Source organism: Cucumis sativus, chromosome 3 (assembly GCF_000004075.3).
Source record: "Cucumis sativus cultivar 9930 chromosome 3, Cucumber_9930_V3, whole genome shotgun sequence".
In the NCBI taxonomy this organism is placed as follows: Eukaryota; Viridiplantae; Streptophyta; class Magnoliopsida; order Cucurbitales; family Cucurbitaceae; genus Cucumis; species Cucumis sativus.
In genome coordinates this window covers 40844195-40863717 of record NC_026657.2, presented here as the reverse complement: position 1 = coordinate 40863717, position 19523 = coordinate 40844195, and the positions used below count along the sequence as shown (strand labels likewise).

General features: G+C 33.2%; 2 protein-coding genes across 3 annotated transcripts; one reads left to right on the top strand and one right to left on the bottom strand.

Moving 5' to 3' along the window:
• Window positions 1-4878: 4878 nt before the first annotated feature.
• Window positions 4879-7881, top strand: LOC101206400 (uncharacterized sugar kinase slr0537). Its single transcript, XM_004148297.3, has 5 exons — window positions 4879-5512; window positions 5892-6154; window positions 6514-6631; window positions 6958-7166; window positions 7266-7881. The coding sequence occupies exons 1-5, from the start codon at window positions 5114-5116 to the stop codon at window positions 7690-7692; spliced, it is 1416 nt and encodes a 471-aa protein (XP_004148345.1). The 5' UTR covers window positions 4879-5113; the 3' UTR covers window positions 7693-7881.
• Window positions 7882-9265: 1384 nt separating this feature from the next.
• LOC101206635 lies at window positions 9266-19430 on the bottom strand. Of its 2 annotated transcripts, none has more exons than XM_004148298.3 (7): window positions 19041-19428; window positions 18851-18952; window positions 14863-14977; window positions 14139-14254; window positions 13639-13827; window positions 10496-10638; window positions 9266-9719 (listed from the first exon to the last, which is right to left on the bottom strand). In XM_004148298.3, exons 1-7 carry the CDS (start codon window positions 19160-19162, stop codon window positions 9538-9540), a joined length of 969 nt encoding a protein of 322 aa, XP_004148346.1. In that variant the 5' UTR covers window positions 19163-19428; the 3' UTR covers window positions 9266-9537. The 2 variants fall into 2 exon arrangements, with proteins under 2 accessions (XP_004148346.1, XP_031738513.1); XM_031882653.1 differs by lacking the exon at window positions 9266-9719 and adding an exon at window positions 10228-10450 and having other exon boundaries at window positions 10486-10638; window positions 19041-19430.
• Between the last annotated feature and the right edge of the window lie 93 nt (window positions 19431-19523).

Sequence of the window (19523 nt, the reverse complement as noted above, 5' to 3'; positions counted from 1 at the left end):
GCCAACTAAGCCAGTCAAATTGATATTTTTTTAGGAGTGGTTTAGTTGAATGCCAACTAAACGAGTCAAATTGGAAATTTTTTAGGAGTCCTTTAGTTGAAGATTTTATAAATGCTCGAGAATTTACCTTTCACTATAAGAATTTGGCTTTATGCTGAAAATTTTTTCTTGCAACCAAAAGAAAAATCGTGGATAAAGATAAGATGCGTTGACATAGCTTTCATTGCGTGAGCACATCTTAGCTTTTGCCAATAAAAATATATACATGGACAAAAGTTGTGTATTATGTAGCCATATCATCATTTTTGTTGATGAAAATATAAATGTGGGTAAAAGGTTGTGTGGTTTTAAGAAAATATTTTAAGTTGGATTTCTATCACGTTTATTTTTGTAGTGGTTGTTTGGAAAAATAATGTTTGAGTTTATTTTTGTTGCGGTTGTTTGGAAAAATAATGTTTGAAAATGAAAGATAATTGTGTTTTGTAGTGTAGGGGAATTTGTTATTAACATTTTTTTTAGGATTATATCATATATGATAAACAAAAATATAGTTAAATGTCAAATATGTATTTAACATAAATAAATTATATTTTTGTTTAAATTGTTTGATCTCTTTTAACAATTTTATGCAATAATAAAATACTAAATTCAACCAAAATTAATTTACTCCACTTTATTTTTAAAAGATATAGATGTAAGTTAATTTATTATTTTAAATCAATTTTCTAAAGAAGTTTCTAAAGAAGTTTTAGACAATATAATTTAATCTTCATTCATATGAGAGAAAACAAAAAATGAAAATGAAAATTCGATTTTGATATATCTAAAAGTATTCTCTACAGTCTCAATTATTCTATCTTTATCCATTGGACAAGCATGTTTCTTAAGATTGGGGTGGTGAAAAAATTACATTAAAAAAAATGCTTTCTTCTCTTCATAGCCAGTGATATTTTTATTAGATGTAATATGTTTGCCACTATATTTTAGTACTATTAAGAAAACATGTGTTAGAAGTCAAAAAAAAAAAAAAAAAAAAAACCAAATCAAACTAAGCCCTTCAACAAAATGAGAAGAAATTAGATAAAATGTTGCAAAAATGCAAGGTAGGGGTCCCGTTGTTCTCATTTATATACTTAAGATTATCCGTTTATCTAACCGATGTGAGATTTTGGTCACATTAACATCAATAATTTAATTTTCTACAAAAATATATTATTTTAGACATCAAATTCTAAGCCCCAGAGTGTGTGTTAGCTATCAAAGAGAGTAGAACAGTGTGGGAGAATTGAGAAGAGTTTGAGACCCTTCCAAGATTCTAGAGTGCTGACAAAAGGTGAGATATTCAAAATCTTTGTAGACAAAACCAATCATTAGTTTCCAATCATTAGTTTCCAATCATGGAGTGAATGAAATCCTATACATAAATCGGTTAATAAAAGAATACAAAATCTTATACATAAATCAGTGATAGGTGTCAATGATAGACCTCAATTAATACTAAGTATGGGCATCATATTCACATATAGTTTTGGATTCTACTATTTTACGATTATTTTGTGTACTTAGATGGTTATATATGCATTTCCCTAAATATTCATATGTCCGTCATGCTAGAATAATTTTTTTCTATTGCATATTGGATTTGGTGTTTATCCAATTTTTTTAAGAAAGGTTTATCCAAATTTGGTTCTTTTATATATATACATATAGGATCATATGCTGCTATACATAATTCTTACATAGAATATAATAACAAAGTTTTGGAATAATCTCCCTAAATTAATAAGAAAACGAGTGGTAGGAAGACATTACAAAAGGTTAAATAATTGGTTCTCACATCATTCACCACAACAAATCCATTTACATGCTTCTAAACAAACAAAACAATAGAAAAGTAAGGTCGGGTTGGGTTATTATCTGATTTTTCGTTTTTAGTTGTTCACTTTTTTTATTATTATTATTTCGGTTCAGAGGGGAAGAGTTAGAAGTCATACCCAATGATAAAAACATTTTTTTTTTTTTAGTTTTTCAAATTTTAACTTGATATTTTAAACATTAGTAATAAATTTATCCTTCCAAGCAAATTTTGAGATAAACTAAGAATGCGTTTGGGAGAGGGAATGAGTTGAGAGGGAAAAGGATTATGATAATCCTACCATAATTATAATAATCCTAGTGTTATGATAATACGTGTTTGAGGTTAGGGTTATTATTGGTAGTGTTATGGTAATATATGTTTAGGAGAATGAATATGAATTGTAGTGTTATGATAATATATGTTTGGGGGAAAGATTATTGTTATAGTATTATGATAATATGCATTTGGGGGAACGGTTATAATTGTGGTGATATTATAACATGTGTTTGGAAGGAAGAATTATGAGTGTAGTATTATGATAAGATGGAGCAGGAAAATTTGGGTCAAATCCTTTTCCTAATCCCTTAAATCATCATCCAAAACACACCCTAAATGTTTATAGGTTTAATTTTTATCATCGTTTATATATTTTTATAATAATTTTAGTAAAAAGCTTAAATTTGAACTAAAGTTCAAAATGAAAAGCAAGTTATAATTATTAGGGGTGAAAGTTTAAAAATAAAGGAGGCTTTGTAAAAATAGAAAAAAAAAAAAAAAAGTAAAGTGCTGGCAAAAAATGGCAAAATAAGTTATAATAATTAAGTTTATAACACACATACTTCATAATTTATGAAAATAGAAAAAATAAAGTCCAACTCACACATCAAGAGATAAAATGTCACAAATGCTCTTGTTACTAATATACATTTGATACACCTTATACACGTTCGATACACCTAATTCCCCTTGATACACTTGATACATTTGATAGATACACTTGATGCACCTGATACTCTTTGATACACTCGATACCTTTTGTTACACACTTGAAACATCTTAATACACATAATACTCCTTGTTACACTTGATTTTTCTTGATACACTTGATACCCTTAGGCCTTGATACACTTAAAGGCTTCACTTGATACACCGCTAATAACTTGTCATGTTTCATTGGTACACTCAACACATTTGATACGTTTGATACACTCAATGTATTGTGCAAATACACTTAATATTCTTCACACTTATACATTTGATTGATTAAATACATTTGATATGCTTGAAGTCCTACTTATATACACTTGATATACTATTGATATACACTTGTAAACTTGATTCATATACTTGATAATGATTCACTTTACTGATATGCTTTAACAATATATTGTTGATATATTAAATTATATCATTCATATACTTAATAATACTATAATGACCTGCATAAAATTTGAAAAAATGAAAATCACATAGTAAGTATATCAACCAGCTAATACATATAATATAAGTATATCACAACATTAGTATATAAAACTGAGACACAGTAAAATCAAAACAAAATCAATGTAAAAAATAAAACAAAATCATTTGAAATCAGATTTAACTCATAATACACATCGAAAAAAAGTAAAAAAACAAAATCACAAATAAAGTTAAATTACTCTGATCAGCAACCATTATATTTCATATTACAATTATTGTACCATTCATATTCTAAGATCAAGATTAAGACAAAAAGAACAAATAATTTTTCTCGTATAAAAATAAATAAATAGGGCCTTAAAAGGTTGGAGAATAAATAAACAATGAGTAGAACATACAAAAGATGAAGAGAAATAAGTTATTGAATGGTAGTTTATGAATAATAACAAATTTAAGATTAAGAGTTTTTTATAAGTGAAAATTTTGTTCTATTTACAAAATTTTAAAAAAATGTGCTTATTTCCTATATCATATTTTCAAAATGCTACCATATGCAATTTTTCTTTAAAAATGGGTAAATTACACAAAATGTCTTTAAATTTGTGTTAAAAATACCTCTAAACTTTCAAAAAAAAAAATTAAAAAAATGTCCCTTAAACTTTAAAATATTGTTTAAAAAATATCTAAAGTTTTGTTTCAAAAATACCTAGAAAATATTGAAAAGTTTCATAAATATCATTGATTAAAAAAAGTTAAAAAATACTCGTTCATATATCCAAATTTTACACCTGCATTTTTTCACCGTTTTAAGTTAATTAAAATCATAATTTTAAATTTATTTGACTACAAACAATTTCAATAGTTATTGTTGTAATTAACATAGTTAATTGTCAAATAAAAAATGCATTCGACTATTAATAAATAGTGATATTTCGATAGATCTATCAGTGTAAAAAGAATTTAGTAGACTAATTATTGTTTCTAGTATGTTTTAAGGAGAATTTTTTACTTTGAAATTTGGTGAGATTTTGTGGAATTTTATAGTGTAACCAAGGTATAAAATATTGATGTTGATAGATATATTGAAGTTTTAATTTTACAGAAATTTCGGTTTCGATGAATATTTTTGAAAAAATTATAAAATAAAAAAAATTAAATCAGTAAATAAATGGAGCTTTTGCAAATATAGCAAAAATGTTTATAATAATAGAGTCGATTTCACATCATTTTTCAAATTTACAAAAGTAACAATTTAAAAGCGGGGATCCTTTGATAGCATGAATAGTAGTTTGATATCATTAATCTTGTCGTATTGGCAATAAAAAAAAGGTTAGATAGAATTGTATTGTTCTATTTTTTGTTTGAAAAACCTGCTAAGTAACGCATGCTTATTTGTTTTGAATATTTTTGTAGGGATGTTTCTTAAATAAAAAGATCTCTAACTATTGAACCATTTTGAAAAGGTTAAAGAATATTTTTTAAAAAGAAAAAAGAAGTTTAGAGTATTTTAGACACTTAGAACAAAGTTAAAACAAGAAAAAATGTGGTTGAAGGGTGATGGGAAGTCAAAAGATAAGAAAATAAATGGCGTGAAGCGATATGAAGGAATCCAGCAAGGTCCACGTTGTGTTTAGAATAATGCAAGAAGAGGATTTCAACTCAGAAGCATTCATATTGTTATCTGGACAGAAGAACCCAACGTCTTTATAAAATTAGCCAAAAATGGTGAGGAGATGGGTATGGAGCGGTGGGTGGCTAAGCTGAGTTCTGCCATTTTTGCCATTCCCATTCACCACCACTCGCTTCAAATCAAGGGCCTTAACCACTCCCACCATGTCTCTCTATTTTCCCATCTCTTCTCTTCCTCAAATTCAGCTTCCCTTTTCTTCTCTACCTCTCCCTTCCCCTAATTTCACTCCTATTCCTTCTCTTCCTTTTCCCTCTTCTTCTTCATATTCACCTTCTTCCTCCTCTTCCACTTTCATTCACCGATGCAGATTCTCTTCAATGGCTGGAGGCTTCGATTCTTTCAACGCTTTCTTTTCCTGTCGTGTTTTTAGCGGCTATGGCACAGGGGAGTTTTCTAGTGGTAGTGAGGAAGAAGAGGAAGATGATGAAGGGAATGGTTCTGATGAGGATCTCCTGGTCGGAATTGAACATCTCCATGACATTAATCCCTCTTCTTCTTGTTTGCCTGACCGATGGGACGTCTTGGGGCTTGGTCAAGCTATGGTCATTTCCCCATTTCTTTTTCTTTTTCTTCAACTAATTTCTTCGCTTTCGTTTTTGGGTTTTTGGTGCTGTTTCATTCTATTTAACATACTCTGATAACTTTCTGATTTGACATACTGTGCAAATTATTAGTATTGTATTCAGCCGTGCTACTTGGTTCAAGGAAATGATTTGGAGTAACTTTTGATTGAGTCTGTTACAGTATTACTGTATACATTGTTTATTTAGTGTAAAAGTTTTGATTTTGAACAACTTAATTCAAAAACCCTTGTCACATCGCTGTCAACAGAATTTTGTAGATCATAATGTTTATTGGAACAACTGTTTGATATGGTTGGGCTAATTCTTACGTCTTTCATTGTTGTGGCAATGTGTTCAGGTAGATTTTTCTGGTATGGTAGATGACGAGTTTCTGAAGAAACTGGGTTTAGAGAAGGGTACAAGGAAGGTTGTAAATCATGAGGAAAGAGGTAGAGTATTGCGGGCAATGGACGGTCGCAGCTATAAGGCGGCTGCTGGCGGATCTCTTTCGAACAGCCTGGTGGCCTTGGCAAGGCTGGGTATTAGACCCATGAAAGGCCCTACTTTCAATGTAGCTATGACTGGTAGTATAGGGAGTGATCCATTGGGCAGTTTCTACAGGTCAGGCTCTAGTTTAAGTTCAATTTATAAGTCTTTTGTTTCAGAATGATATAATATTATTCTCTTTCCCTTTCTTGATATCACTTTTTAGGATATGGACTGCCCACCCTCATTTCTGAGACTATATACAATGAGACTTGATTTTGTACATTATGTTTTAGTTAAAAACTGATAGATTGAGGGGAAAAAAAGTGTCTTAAACTCTCAACTTATAGGAGGGTCCTAGTAAGCAGGACAGCAACGGAATTTCTGAGCCAAATCATTTTTATAGGAAATCATATGTTGAATACTTCTCCTTTTGCTATCAAACTGAATACGCGCTATAAGAATAACTTTTTATGCTTTAATCTGTTTCATAGGTCAAAACTAAGACGTGCAAATGTACATTTTCTTTCTCCTCCCGTCAAGGATGGGACAACAGGAACAGTCATTGTTCTTACTACCCCTGATGCTCAGCGAACAATGCTTGCATATCAGGTAAACTTTTATTTGAACTTCTTCTCCATAGCCACACCACATGTGAGAAAAATATAAATCTCCAATCTAGAAATGGTAGCTTTTGAAATCAGTTTTAGATGATGACCTATATTCTCAATATGGTTGGAACGTTGAATTGTAGTAACTCGTGTTTTCTTAAGTATAACATCCTTTTTCTTATTTCTAGAGCTTGTACAGTTGTGAAAGCTTTTTAGTGCTTACGGTTTTTTTTTTTTTTTTTTTTTTGGGGGGGGGGAGGGGGATTGTAAATGATACATGGTACAAAAATGAAAAGGAGTTCTTCTGGATTTGTTTTTCGATTTCAGGGTACATCTTCCACTGTGAATTATAGTCCAGCGTTAGCTAGTGTAATTAGCAAGACAAATGTACTTGTAGTTGAAGGGTATTTATTTGAATTGCCTGATACAATTAAAACAATTCAAAAAGCATGCGAGGAAGCACACCGAAGCGGTGCTCTAGTTGCAGTCACAGCTTCAGACGTCTCCTGCATCGAAAGACATTTTGATGATTTTTGGTAAATTTCTCTCTTTAAGCTCCATTTATTATTTCATGTCGTATGCAAGGAGGATAAGGAAGATAACACAAATAATGTGTTCTTCATTTCCTATATCAGGGAAATTGTTGGCAACTTTGCGGATATTGTTTTTGCAAACCATGAAGAAGCGGCAGCTCTATGTCACTTTGACTCCAAGGAAAGTTCTATATCAGCTGTAAGGTATCTGAGTCATTTTGTTCCGCTTGTCTCAGTCACGGATGGGCACAGAGGTTCGTACATAGGTGTCAAAGGAGAAGCAGTATATATCCCACCTTGTCCATGTGTACCTCTTGACACTTGTGGCGCTGGAGATGCCTATGCGTCAGGTATTTTGTACGGTATCTTGCAGGGAGTCTCGGATTTGAAAGAAATGGGAACAATTGCAGCGAAAATAGCGGCCAGAGTGGTCGGGCAACAGGGAACTCGTTTAAGGGTTCAAGATGCCATGGAGCTTGCAGATGCATTTTCTAGCTTTCAGTCTGATATTGGCTCATCACATGTGTAGACTGTAGTGTGCAACTTGAACATCAAGCCATCTTCTTTTTTAATAAAGTTCTCTTATCACACGTATATATATATAAATTACATGTCTAAATAAAAGTGGAGATGTGTGGAGATGTGTGGAGATGTGCTTGTAAGAGATCTCTTGTTGCCTCACATGTTAATAAATGTTTATATATATATTTTTTTTTTATCTAATTTTCAAAATTTAATAATCAATCACAAAGGTACCTTAAACAAAATTTGTATAGGGGTAATGATAATGGGTAACAATTTTAAGAATAATAAAAGTGTATAGCAACATTTTTTAAAAATTACAAATATAGTAAAGTCTATTCGTAATAAACTTCTATCATTGATAGATTAACAAAATCTGCAACATAGTCAAGGGTAGACTTTTATTTCGGATAGGTTTTGATAAATTTTTGCTATATTTTCAAAAAAAAATTAAATATTGCTACATATGTTAATATTTTAAATTTAATTGTTATGTTTGTAACTAAATTTTTATATATTCTAAAATTCAATCTATCCTAAAATTATAGGTAATGAATATAAATAAAAGGGAAAAATAAGCAAAACATGACTCCTTGTCAGCCAACCGGGGAGAAACAAATTTTTATGTAACGGGTCCTTGAATGATTATCTTAGGTTCCTCACCATTTCACTTTCTTCCACTTCTTCTTTTTCTTTTTTTCTTCACGTTTCTTCTTTGATGTTACCGGATTGCAATGATATAGAAGAATTGCGCAACCATCTGATACTGAATTTAAGCTTGTATCCTTCATAAGTCACCCTTTAACAATCTTTAGCTCTATAATAAAATATATCTCAATCTACTTTTACCCTCAACTGACCTCTCTCATTTTTCTTTCACTCTCTTTTTTTATCTTTTAAATGCTATCACATCACATGTTTTAGCTTTTCTTTCAATAACAGAAAATTAAAGTGCAGAACTTGTTCTCATTTTTTTTTCTAATGAAAAACAATTTATTCGATTTTAGGATCTATTCTCTGCCAAGACTTGAGAATATATCGAGGGAAAGGTAGATAGAGATATCTACTAAAATAATAAAACAAAACAAAAAAATTACTTTTTATTCATTTTATTTCATTTATCAGTAAAAATTTATTTCTCTTCTAAAAAGAATCCAAGTCCTAAGAATATTCCAAGTGGTGAAAATATCCCAACCTTAGCCACTAAATAAAATCAAACAAATAAAAAACATCCATAATTTTAAAACTAAAATATTCAAATCCAACTACATCCAGAGCTCTGAATGACCAAGCTCAAGAGTCTTTTTTCATATATAAACTCTCTTGTCGTCTCTGCAATTTTTTGTATCATATGATAACTTTTTTAATAAAAATAATCTCTTTGTTTGTTGTTTGTAGCAAACACACTTCATGAACTATACAAATTTTTGTATCCATTTCTCTACATTGACATTTTGATTTCATAACACATCTATAGAACCCAAAAATAAATTTCCACAACTCTTCACCTTATTGTTAATTATACCTATAAATACACAAAGAACTACAAAATTTTAAGTCGGCATCAATTCACTAAAATATTAACGATACAAATAACCATTTTATACATAAATCAAATATGTATATCATTAACATCACAAATGACCCCAATGTATATAGAAATCATATATACACTGTTTCAGAAACATTTACGCATTAAAGGGTGAATGGACAAAATATACATAGCTATACAGATAGATAGGTAAGAAGAAACAAAAAGAAAGTACATAACAGTCTTCTTCTCAACTGAACAAATCTATATTGGTAGTAGAGTCATGATCAAAATTTTAAAAGTAACAATAGTGAGCAGACTTCAGGCACTCAATGATAGAGATACAATTGAAGAGATCTTGACTTTTCGAACTTTAGAAGAATATTCCATCTGAAATACTACCATTGTGCTAGATCCTACTGTTACTTCCTTCCACTCAGAAGCAGAGGCCCCCTCGTTTCGATAATCCCGGGTGGAGTATAAAACTCGAAATCTTGAAGGAACTGCAATTTACAAAAGAGAAATTTGAAGAAAGACAGACATTTGATGCCGGAGTACTGTGGATCAAATTATAGATATGATTAAAGAGGTAAAACCAATTCTCAAAAAATGAGGTACTGTGTGAATGTATTGTCCCCATGGAAGCCAAGTATATTACAAATTTACACAAATTTTAAATCTGGTATTATAGTTATAGTTAAGCCATAGATTAATTCAAAAGATATTCTGATACCATGTTAAATATTTGATGGACCCAAAAAGTTGAGTATTAATTTGAATGTAAATTTTAATATTATTAACAATCTCCTCACCTGTGGACATGAAATAAACAAGAGAAAATCGAAATTAATTGGGGTAATAACGTAGCAGTGGTTTGAACACAAGACTCCCCATGCCTATGCTGTTATGCACGAATCATCAATTTATTCAAAAGCTTAAGCTAATAGGTGAAAGTAAATTTAATATTATATCAATCGTCCTTTAGACAAAAAAAAAAAAAAATTCAATAACTTAACATTTTGGAAGTCTAGACACCTAATAGATATAAAATTAAAATTTGGGCACTTAAATATTTTTAAAGTTTGGGGCCTAATTAGACACAAACATAAACAGAGACAACTTATAATTCAAGAAAAGAAAAATTAAAAAAGGTGGAGGAGAAAATCAAATAATTGTGTGCTTACTACTAATACCAGTTAAGAATATGTGCTATATGCCTGGAGACTAATGGTTTGTTTAAAATTCTTTTTTTTTGTTCATTCAAAGAATTCCATATTACCAAATCCGATCCTTCTGATCTTCTGGATGAGTATGCAACTAACTTTTGATCTTCTAATCTCTCTCAAAGCCTGCATATCTTCTTTTTTCACTTTGAACTCCAAGAATTCTCCCAGAACAATGTTATTTCCATTAAGCTCCAATCTGAAAGAAAGAAAAAGAAGAGGATACAGTGTAAAATCTATAAAACATTATGTACCCAAACTAGTACTTAAAAAATATATTGCATGCTATTTAATCCTCGGGTTCTTTCAAAAATAGGAAAAAAAGAAAAAACAAACTATTTACCTCCATAAAAAAAAACCACTAAAATCTGGGCCCTTCTACATTCTTAATGCATTATCTACCTATTTGTTTCTGTATCTTCATTGATGAAGATTCAAGTATGTAGTTGAAGGGTTGTTGCCTGAATTTAGACTACATAGGTGAAACTTTGAATCCTTTCATGGTGTCTTTTCATTTACCATAATTACAGTTGTATTTTCTCATTGTTTTTAAGTTGAATGAAAATTTCTCGTAGAGTTAAAATCTCCCTCAACCTTGATATGCTTTCTTTGTATTCTAAACATTTAGAATGCATGTTTAGAACTAGTTAGGTTGGAGAGAGTTTGAAATCTTGAAGATAGAAACAAGTTCTCTTTTCTCCATGATCATGGATCATATTTTCTGTCCAAATTTGTTTATCTTTCTTGTGTTTATCAATTCTTTGTTGGGGTTATTCTTATTATTGTTGGGGGGCTAATCATAAACATGGGGAGTTCTCAGACATAATTGAGATAGACTAAATTGATAAAAGGAACTGACTACCTCAATTTGAGATTGTGTGTGTGTGCAGAGTTCACTGAAAACAAAACCAAGCAAGACCATCTAGGAAACATCGGTAAGTATGATCCATCCCTTGACCTCTCTATTGCACTGAGGAAAGGTATCAAGTCCTGTACTAAGCACTGCATCTCTAATTATGTTTCGTACGAGAACCTTTCACCTCAGTTCGGGGCCTTCACTGTTAACCTTGACTTTACCACAATACCCAAAAATATTCACCTCGCCTTAAAGTGCCCCGAGTGAAAGATTGTTGTCATGGAAGAAATGAGAGCACTGGAAAAGAACAAGACCTAGATCTCTACACACTCCTCAAAGGGCACAAGACTGTGGAATACAAATGGGTATTTGCACTCAAGTACAGAGCAGACGGTACCCTTGACAGACATAAGGCCAGGTTAGTTGCAAAAGGGTTAACTCAGACTTATGGGACTATTCTGAGGCATTTTCCCCTGTTGCAAAGTTAAATATTGTTAGTCCTGTTGTCAGTTGCCGTAAATAAAGATTGACCCCTATATCAACTTGATGTTAAGAATGCGTTTTTAATAGAGATTTAGAAGAGGAAGTGTATATGAGTCCTCCTCCAAGATTTGAAGCTCAGTTTGATAATCAGGTTTGCAAGCTTCGAAAGTCTTTGTACAAGTTAAAACAGTCACTGAGAGCTTGGTTTGACATGTTCACCACTTTTGTCAAATCTTAGGGATACAATCAAGGGCACTCCAATCACATTTTGTTCACAAAGGTCTCCAAGTCAGGGAGAATTCCTATATTGATTGTCTATGTTGATGACATTGTGCGATTTCGGGATGACAACTTTGAAATCATCGAACTAGAAAAGAAGATGGGTGATGAATTTGAAATTAAAGACTTGGGGAATCTAAAGTATTTTCGTGGAATGGAGGTTGCTAGGTCCAGAGAGGGCATCTATGTGTCCCAGAGAAAGTACACCCTTGATTTATTAACTGAGACAGGTATGATGGGATGACGTCCTGCCGATACGCCCATTGAGTTCAATGCCAAACTCGAAAATTTAGGTGATAGGAATCCTATTGATAAAGAGAAATATGATCACCTTTAGGGAAAGTTGATTTACTTGTCTCACACTAGGCCTAACATCTCCTATACTATGAGTACTATCAGTCAATTCATGCAGACTCCTTATGAAGACCACATGGAGGCTGTTAACAGAATTATAAGGTATTTAAAAGCAACACCTGGTAAAGGATTGAGGTTCAAGAAGATTAACAGAATGTGCATTAAGGCCTATACAGACTCTGACTAGGTAGGGTCTATTGTTGATAGAAAATCCACCCCGGAATATTGCACCTTCGTGTGGGGCAATCTCATTACTTGGAGAAGCAAGAAGTTGTGGCTAGAAGTAACATTGAAGCTAAATAACAAGGCTATGAGTTTAGGAATCCGTGAGAAAATCTTGCTCCAAAAGGTGTTGTCTGATCTTTGTCAGGACTATGAGGTGCATATGAAACGATTTTGTGATAACAAGACAACTATCAACATGTCAATAACCCAGTCCAACATGACAGAACCAAACATGTGGAGATTGACAGACACTTTATCAGAGAGAGACTGGACAATGATAGCATCGCATCCCTTACATACCCTCAAGCCTAACAAATTGTTGATATACTCATAAAGTGGCTCCTCAAACAAAACTTTGATTCATGTGCGGTAGCAAGTTAGGACTTTCGGACATTTACATCCCAATTTGAGGGGAGTGTTAGAAATAGTGGGCTTAGGCCTTGATAAAAACATATGGGTAGCTAAGATTTACTTTGTCCTAATTTTTTATTCTTTCAATTAGGCCCGTGTTGGCTATAAATTTTCTCCATTTTATACTTTTATGATTATCAAAAACATCATAAGAAACATATAGATCATGGCTTTGCTCCCTATACTATGGTTTCCACGTAGATCTTGTGTTGTTTCTTCGTCTTTATTTTTCAATAACATCCAACTTTTTAATTGAAACATGAGACATGGGATACAAATATAGCAACTAACATCCAACTTCTGCCATATCCAGCTTAGGCCTTGGTCATTAGCCTAAATGAGAGTTCCCCCAAATTTGTTAGAAAAATCTACATTAATATTTCCAAAGCTAGTTAAACAATTCAAAGATAGGGAACCTTCCTGCTTCACGCAAAACATTAAAAGTGTTCCAAGGATTGTTTATATATTATTTTTTCACAAGCGATTGGTAAAACAAGTTAGGAATGTGAAAACGCGTACTGTATAGAAAATGTAAGGTGACAGATTGACAGTTCATGCAATAAGCAGTTCACTAAAAATATGGGTACAAACCTATCCCACATGGGTGCAGTGTTGAGGACAAAATTTAGCTTCTGATCCATGGAGTCCTGCATTTCTTTCTTCCCTCCAAGCCAAGCACTCTTTATCCAACCAGAGAACATGCTTTTTGGTTCTGGTTTCAAATGTATCCATTGATCATACATGATAACTTCAGATGGGAAATAGTTTGAATGGATCGTTCTGCACCTCATAAAAAACAGCTTTAAGAAAAGCATTATATTCAAATGTTACTTCACATCTTTCATATGTTCCATGACAGTGTTAAGTCCATATGATATGAATTAGTGGTAATCATTCAACAGATTTTTGCAAGCCTCGTAGTAAGAGCTTGAACTTGAAAGAAATCCTTTTGCAAGCCTCGTAGAAAGAGCAATAGAAAATAACAAATAACAGAAAATATGTTGCAACATTTTCAAGATTACTGGATTACCTTTTGATTTGAGGGACAAGTTCATAGTCAAAAGTATAAAAAGAGAATCATCCGTACATACCGGAATTTCGGGTTGGGAAGTAGAACTTTCCACGATAAATATCCTTCAGGTAGTGCAACTCCTCTCTGCTCAAAGTATGACTCAAGAATTGAAACCCATCTTCGGGTCTCAGCTACCTGTATTTAAAATTTAAGACATAATAAAAAAACATATCTACGTCACAATTCTTTTTCTTTCTTCTTTTTTTTATTCTTTTTGGGGAAACCTTTAGGGATTCATGAGATATCTGTGAGAACCGATCAACTCTAATGGAGACAACTGTGACCTTGACGTTTATGATTTGTCACAATTTCAGGGGAATCATGAGATTCAAAAGGTTCACAATACTGACACTGCCTAAGCCATGTTTTAACATTGTTGGCTGTTAAATCAAACCTACACAATGGTCGAAAGGGGAAAAAAAAAAGAAAAAAAAACAACAGCTTCCAGCCTCTCCGTTTTCAATACAACTTACAAGATTATTCTTTGTTTTATTGGAGCAAGACAGCAACAAAGCGAAGGAAAGAGCAGGCAACGTGTAAGTGAATAATCCAAGTATAACTGACTTAATCAAATGCTCCAGTTTTAAAGTCAATATCAAGAGATACATGTGGAAGCAAGTCAAAAGAAAAATAGTCTCACAAGTTAGTAATAGATCAGTGAAGTGATTAGCTTTAGAATACTTCGGATTGTCTGCATCATATTAGAGAAAGCTCACAACAATTTGGTAAGTGAAGGTACTTACTGGATCAGGCAGAATCTCTGACTTTTGTCTACCATCACCTTCACAGATCCAGCTTCCATCAGCACTCATGGAAACAAAACCTGAAAGATTTTTGACACATATCACCACTGCTTCCCTGTATGGATTTAAATAATTGAAAGCATAAGAGATAATGGAAAAAAGAAAATGCCAGAATTTACAAACATCACGTGTTTCAATGAGACGTGACATTTAATATACTGCTCTCGGTACTTTCGGAGAAACGAACAGATGCAAAGAAGAATACCAAATGTGACAAGTGCAATGGTAGAAAACATGGTTCTTTTGTGGGTGTAGGGAAGGCTATCAACATGAACTTTATGATTGTCACCTTCTATTGAATATCATCGCTCATTAAGTGGTCAACGGCTCTTTCCATTAGCAAGTTACAGCAGATTATATGTAACTTTCCTTTTACAAAAAAATATTATATGTAACCTTCTCACTCTAGTTCTTTTCTCTCTCTCCTATAAAGCTCAGACACAGATACAAATAAGATTAGATACGACGATTCGTTAATTTTCACGGATACTGCTAAGAATATGTCGTTATATATATATGCATTTGCATATACATATAAATACATGTGTATATCAGTATATGTGCATATATACATGTGTGTGCATATGTTAAACAGTAGAAAAAAATAACACTAGGTTTACGGGGAAAGCCCTAAAACATGGAGAAAAAACCACAATAGAGAATGACTTTTTATTATTTTCACACACCATGAAAGTTACGAGAGGGAGACAGCTTTAGCAAGCCCTAAACAAAAAATCAAATAAACTTAGAGTGAACGTAAAATACCGAAATACTTTCGAGGCTATAAATAATCAACAAAGCTCTTTATTTCCAACACTCTCCCTCGTGTTGGGGCATAGATGTTAAACAAAGTAACACATGAGTCAAAGCTTGGCATGAGTAATCCTTTGGTGAGAACATCGACAACTAATTGACAAGATCGAATATACGTAATATAGATACTGTCATTGTCCAGTTTCTCTTTTATAAAGTGTCAATTTCCACAAGTTTCGTTCTAATTGTTGGCTATGCTTATAGTAATTTTATTATCACAATAGAGCTTCATAGGTAAAACATTGTTTTGATGAAGATCAGATAGAACTTTCTTCAAACAGATTTCTTCACATATTCCCAAACTCATTGCTCTATATTCAGCTTACTGCTTCCAGCAACAACACTTTGCTTCTTAATTCTCCAAGTAACTAGGTTACCCCATACAAAGATACAATACCCAGAGGTAGATTCTTTATCAATAATTGCTCCTACCCAATAGAGTCGGTATAAGCCTCAATACATTTCCTGTTAGTTTCCCTAAAATCAGACCTTTATCCAGAGAGCTTTACAAATATCTCATAATCCAATTCACAGCTTCCTTATGTTCTTCGTAGGGTGCCTGCATAAATGGACTAACAACATTGACAGTATAGGAAATATTTGGTCTAGTGTGAGACAAGTAAATCAACTTTCACTAGGCATTGCTACCTCTCTTGTAATTCACCATTTAGAAATGCATTTTTCACATCAAGTTGATGAAGAGGCCGGTCTTTATTAACTGCAACAGAAAGAAGGACTCGGCCTGCATTTAACTTCACTACAGGGGAGAAAGTCTCACAATAGTCCCATAAGTTTGAGTAAACCTTTTTACTACAAGTATGGCCTTATACCTGTCTAGAGTTCCATTTGATTTATACTTCACGGTGAACACCCACTTGCACCCAATTGTTTTATGCCCTTTAGGAAGAACATAAAGGTCCCATGTATCATTCTTTTCAAGAGCTCCCATTTCTTCCATGACGTCAGTCTTTCCCTCAGGAATATCCATAGCCATATGTATGTTTTTCGGTATTGTTACTGTATCAAGGCTGGCAGTGAACGCCCTAGTCATCTGTTGTTGTACCATCACCGGAGATAAACCAACTGAACCTTGATGTCCATAACTAGGTGACACTAGAGTTGGATGGAAATGCAAGGATTGAAGGTAACGATCAACAGCAGCGAAAAGATAAGTGGCTCCAACGGTGGTGGCAACTATTGCAGAAGCAAGATTGGAGCAGAACTAAGGCTATCTTGCACCGGTTGGTTTTTGCCGATGGCGGCTAGGGATCCCTTACCATGCTCTGGTACCATGTTAAATGATAGGAAAAAAAACTAGGTTCAAACCCTAAAACAGGGAGAAAAAACCACAATAAAGAGCTACTTTTTTATTATTTTCACACACCATGAAAGTTACAAGAGGAGACAACTTTATAGGCTCTAACAAGCCTTACAGAAAAAAGAAATGAACTTAGGGTAAAGAATACTAAAATACCGTGGAGGCTATAAACTATCAACAAAGCCTCTTATTTCCAACAATAACACCTAATGAATAGCTTGAGGCTAGGGCTAGTCCCTCTTCCTATGGTCGAGTGCCTAGAGGGCAACCCAGAGGAGTGAGACAGAGATTGAATGAGAAAAGACGAGGTTAAAGGCAAGTGAATATCATGATTTCGTATTTTAAGTAGAAAAAGGCTTTGAAGGACTAAAGGCCTTATAGCCGAGCGAACAAGAGAAACTACCGCAACTTCATTTGTTTGGGTCGAGGAATTTCCCAAAGGGAGACGTATAACAAAAATGTGTTCATTTGCATCAAGCTTACCTTCTTAAACTAAGTATTGCTTGTTTCAAAACGAAAGCTAGAAATGACAGCAACAGAAGGGGGAAGCCAGACCTAACCGAATTCACCGCTGGGTTAGTAGGTAGAGTTTGCTTATCTAGTAGGAACGGAGCAGGAGTTAACTTAGTTGAGGCGGGAAAGTAGAGATATTCAGCAGCGCCCATGCAGGGAGAGTGGGTTTTTCCACCGCGTGCTTATTAAAACAAAACTAATAACATGAAGATACTTAGGGTGTGTTTGGTTGAGATTATAAAGTGTTTAATTTTGTCAAAAAACTATTTTGAAAAAAATGATAGTGTTTGGCCAATTAAAATAATGCATTTTTTAAAAATTCATTTATAAAATAATCTATTTTGGAGACAAGTATATTCATATAACAAAACAGAACAGCCTAAGGGCGAGGGACAAGAGGGCCCTCCCCGGAAGAAGCTAGGGAACTAAGAAATGATGGCCTTCCAATTGTTGAAAATCATAGAAAGGCTATCATTACAAAAGTACAAAATCATAGTATTTTGGAGAAATCTTTAAAAACAAAATTCACATATAAACACTTAGTTTAAACTTTAACCTCATGTCCAAAAAAGTGTTTAAAAGGAAATGTATTATTGAAAAACATTTTTTATTCTTAATTCAATCCAAACGGACCATTAATTTAACCCATCAATAACGAAGAAGGTTGAGTTTATAGAAGGATTTGATGATTACCCTTGAAGGGGATACACAAAGAAGGATGAGTAATATAATTTACCTCGAAGGGATACACAAAAACGGACGTGGTAATATAATTTTAATGTATATTTCTTTTAATTTTTAAATTTTTATTTTTCATTTGGTTGCCTAGTAATTATGATACTTTTATGAAATTAAGTGAGCTATGGGTTCTAACGTTAAAATTCATTCCAAATATACGTATATATCGATATATATATATATTAAAGGAAAAAAAATATTTCATTTTATATATCTACCATGTATGTAGACTTATCGGGCCGATACGTTTATGACCAATTATCCACAGTTTGAAGTATTTGTGCTTCATAGACTCTCTCTAAGCATGAAAAATGCTTGAGTGGGTAGGAAGACTTTTTCAGTCGGAAGAAGAGGGAATGGTAGAAGAATAGTTATAGTGTCAGAAAAGAGTCTAGGTAACTCTTGAGGCTTTTGGCGAAGAAGAGGCCTAGATTCTACAATAACTTTGGTACAGGAAATTGCAAAAAAAAGTAGAGAAAATTGGCGTAAGTATTGAGAAACAGGCAAGATTCTGGTGTTTCAAAATATGAAATGTGGGAAATTTACCCTTTGGTTACAAGAACCATATCAATACTCTGTCGCAAACCAGTGTCAGCATCTGGAATTCGAAGTCCCACAAAAGCCTTTCCACCATAAAGCTTCTCTAGTCTACCAAAAGAAGAAAGAAAACAAAATTTAGCATTAGATTCCATGATCGGAATGCTTTAATGAGAATTCAAAGGTGGAATTAACTTACCTAGAAGCCACAGCGAATAGGGCACTAGAATCAATGGTCTCGATCTCCATTTCATCTCTTGGAAAAAAGAATCGCCTTAGCACTCTAAACGCTAAGAAACCACAGAGAATCTCCGCCCACATGACAGCACCCTTAACGACGTTTGTGCATAAGGAAAAGCTAATCGATTGAGGCAACTAGAAAGTTTACGATTCACGATTGGGATTTTGCGAGAGCTTAGTGGGAGCTGGACCACGAGGAGAAGTTTACCAAAAATGAGACAAAATGGAGACATTTGGGTTGGGTTGGGTTTTTATTTTACAGACCAACAGGACTTTTAGAATGTGAAAGGGCCCTTTTACCCATCTCTTCAGAAAGAAAGGGAAAAAAGGAAAACTAACTTCTCCCACCTCTCACGTCGCTTTTTCCATCTCCAAAGCTAGAGGAAACCTTCTCCTCCCGTCTCCGCCTTCTCTCGCTCCCATCCCTGGATTTTAGAGCCCG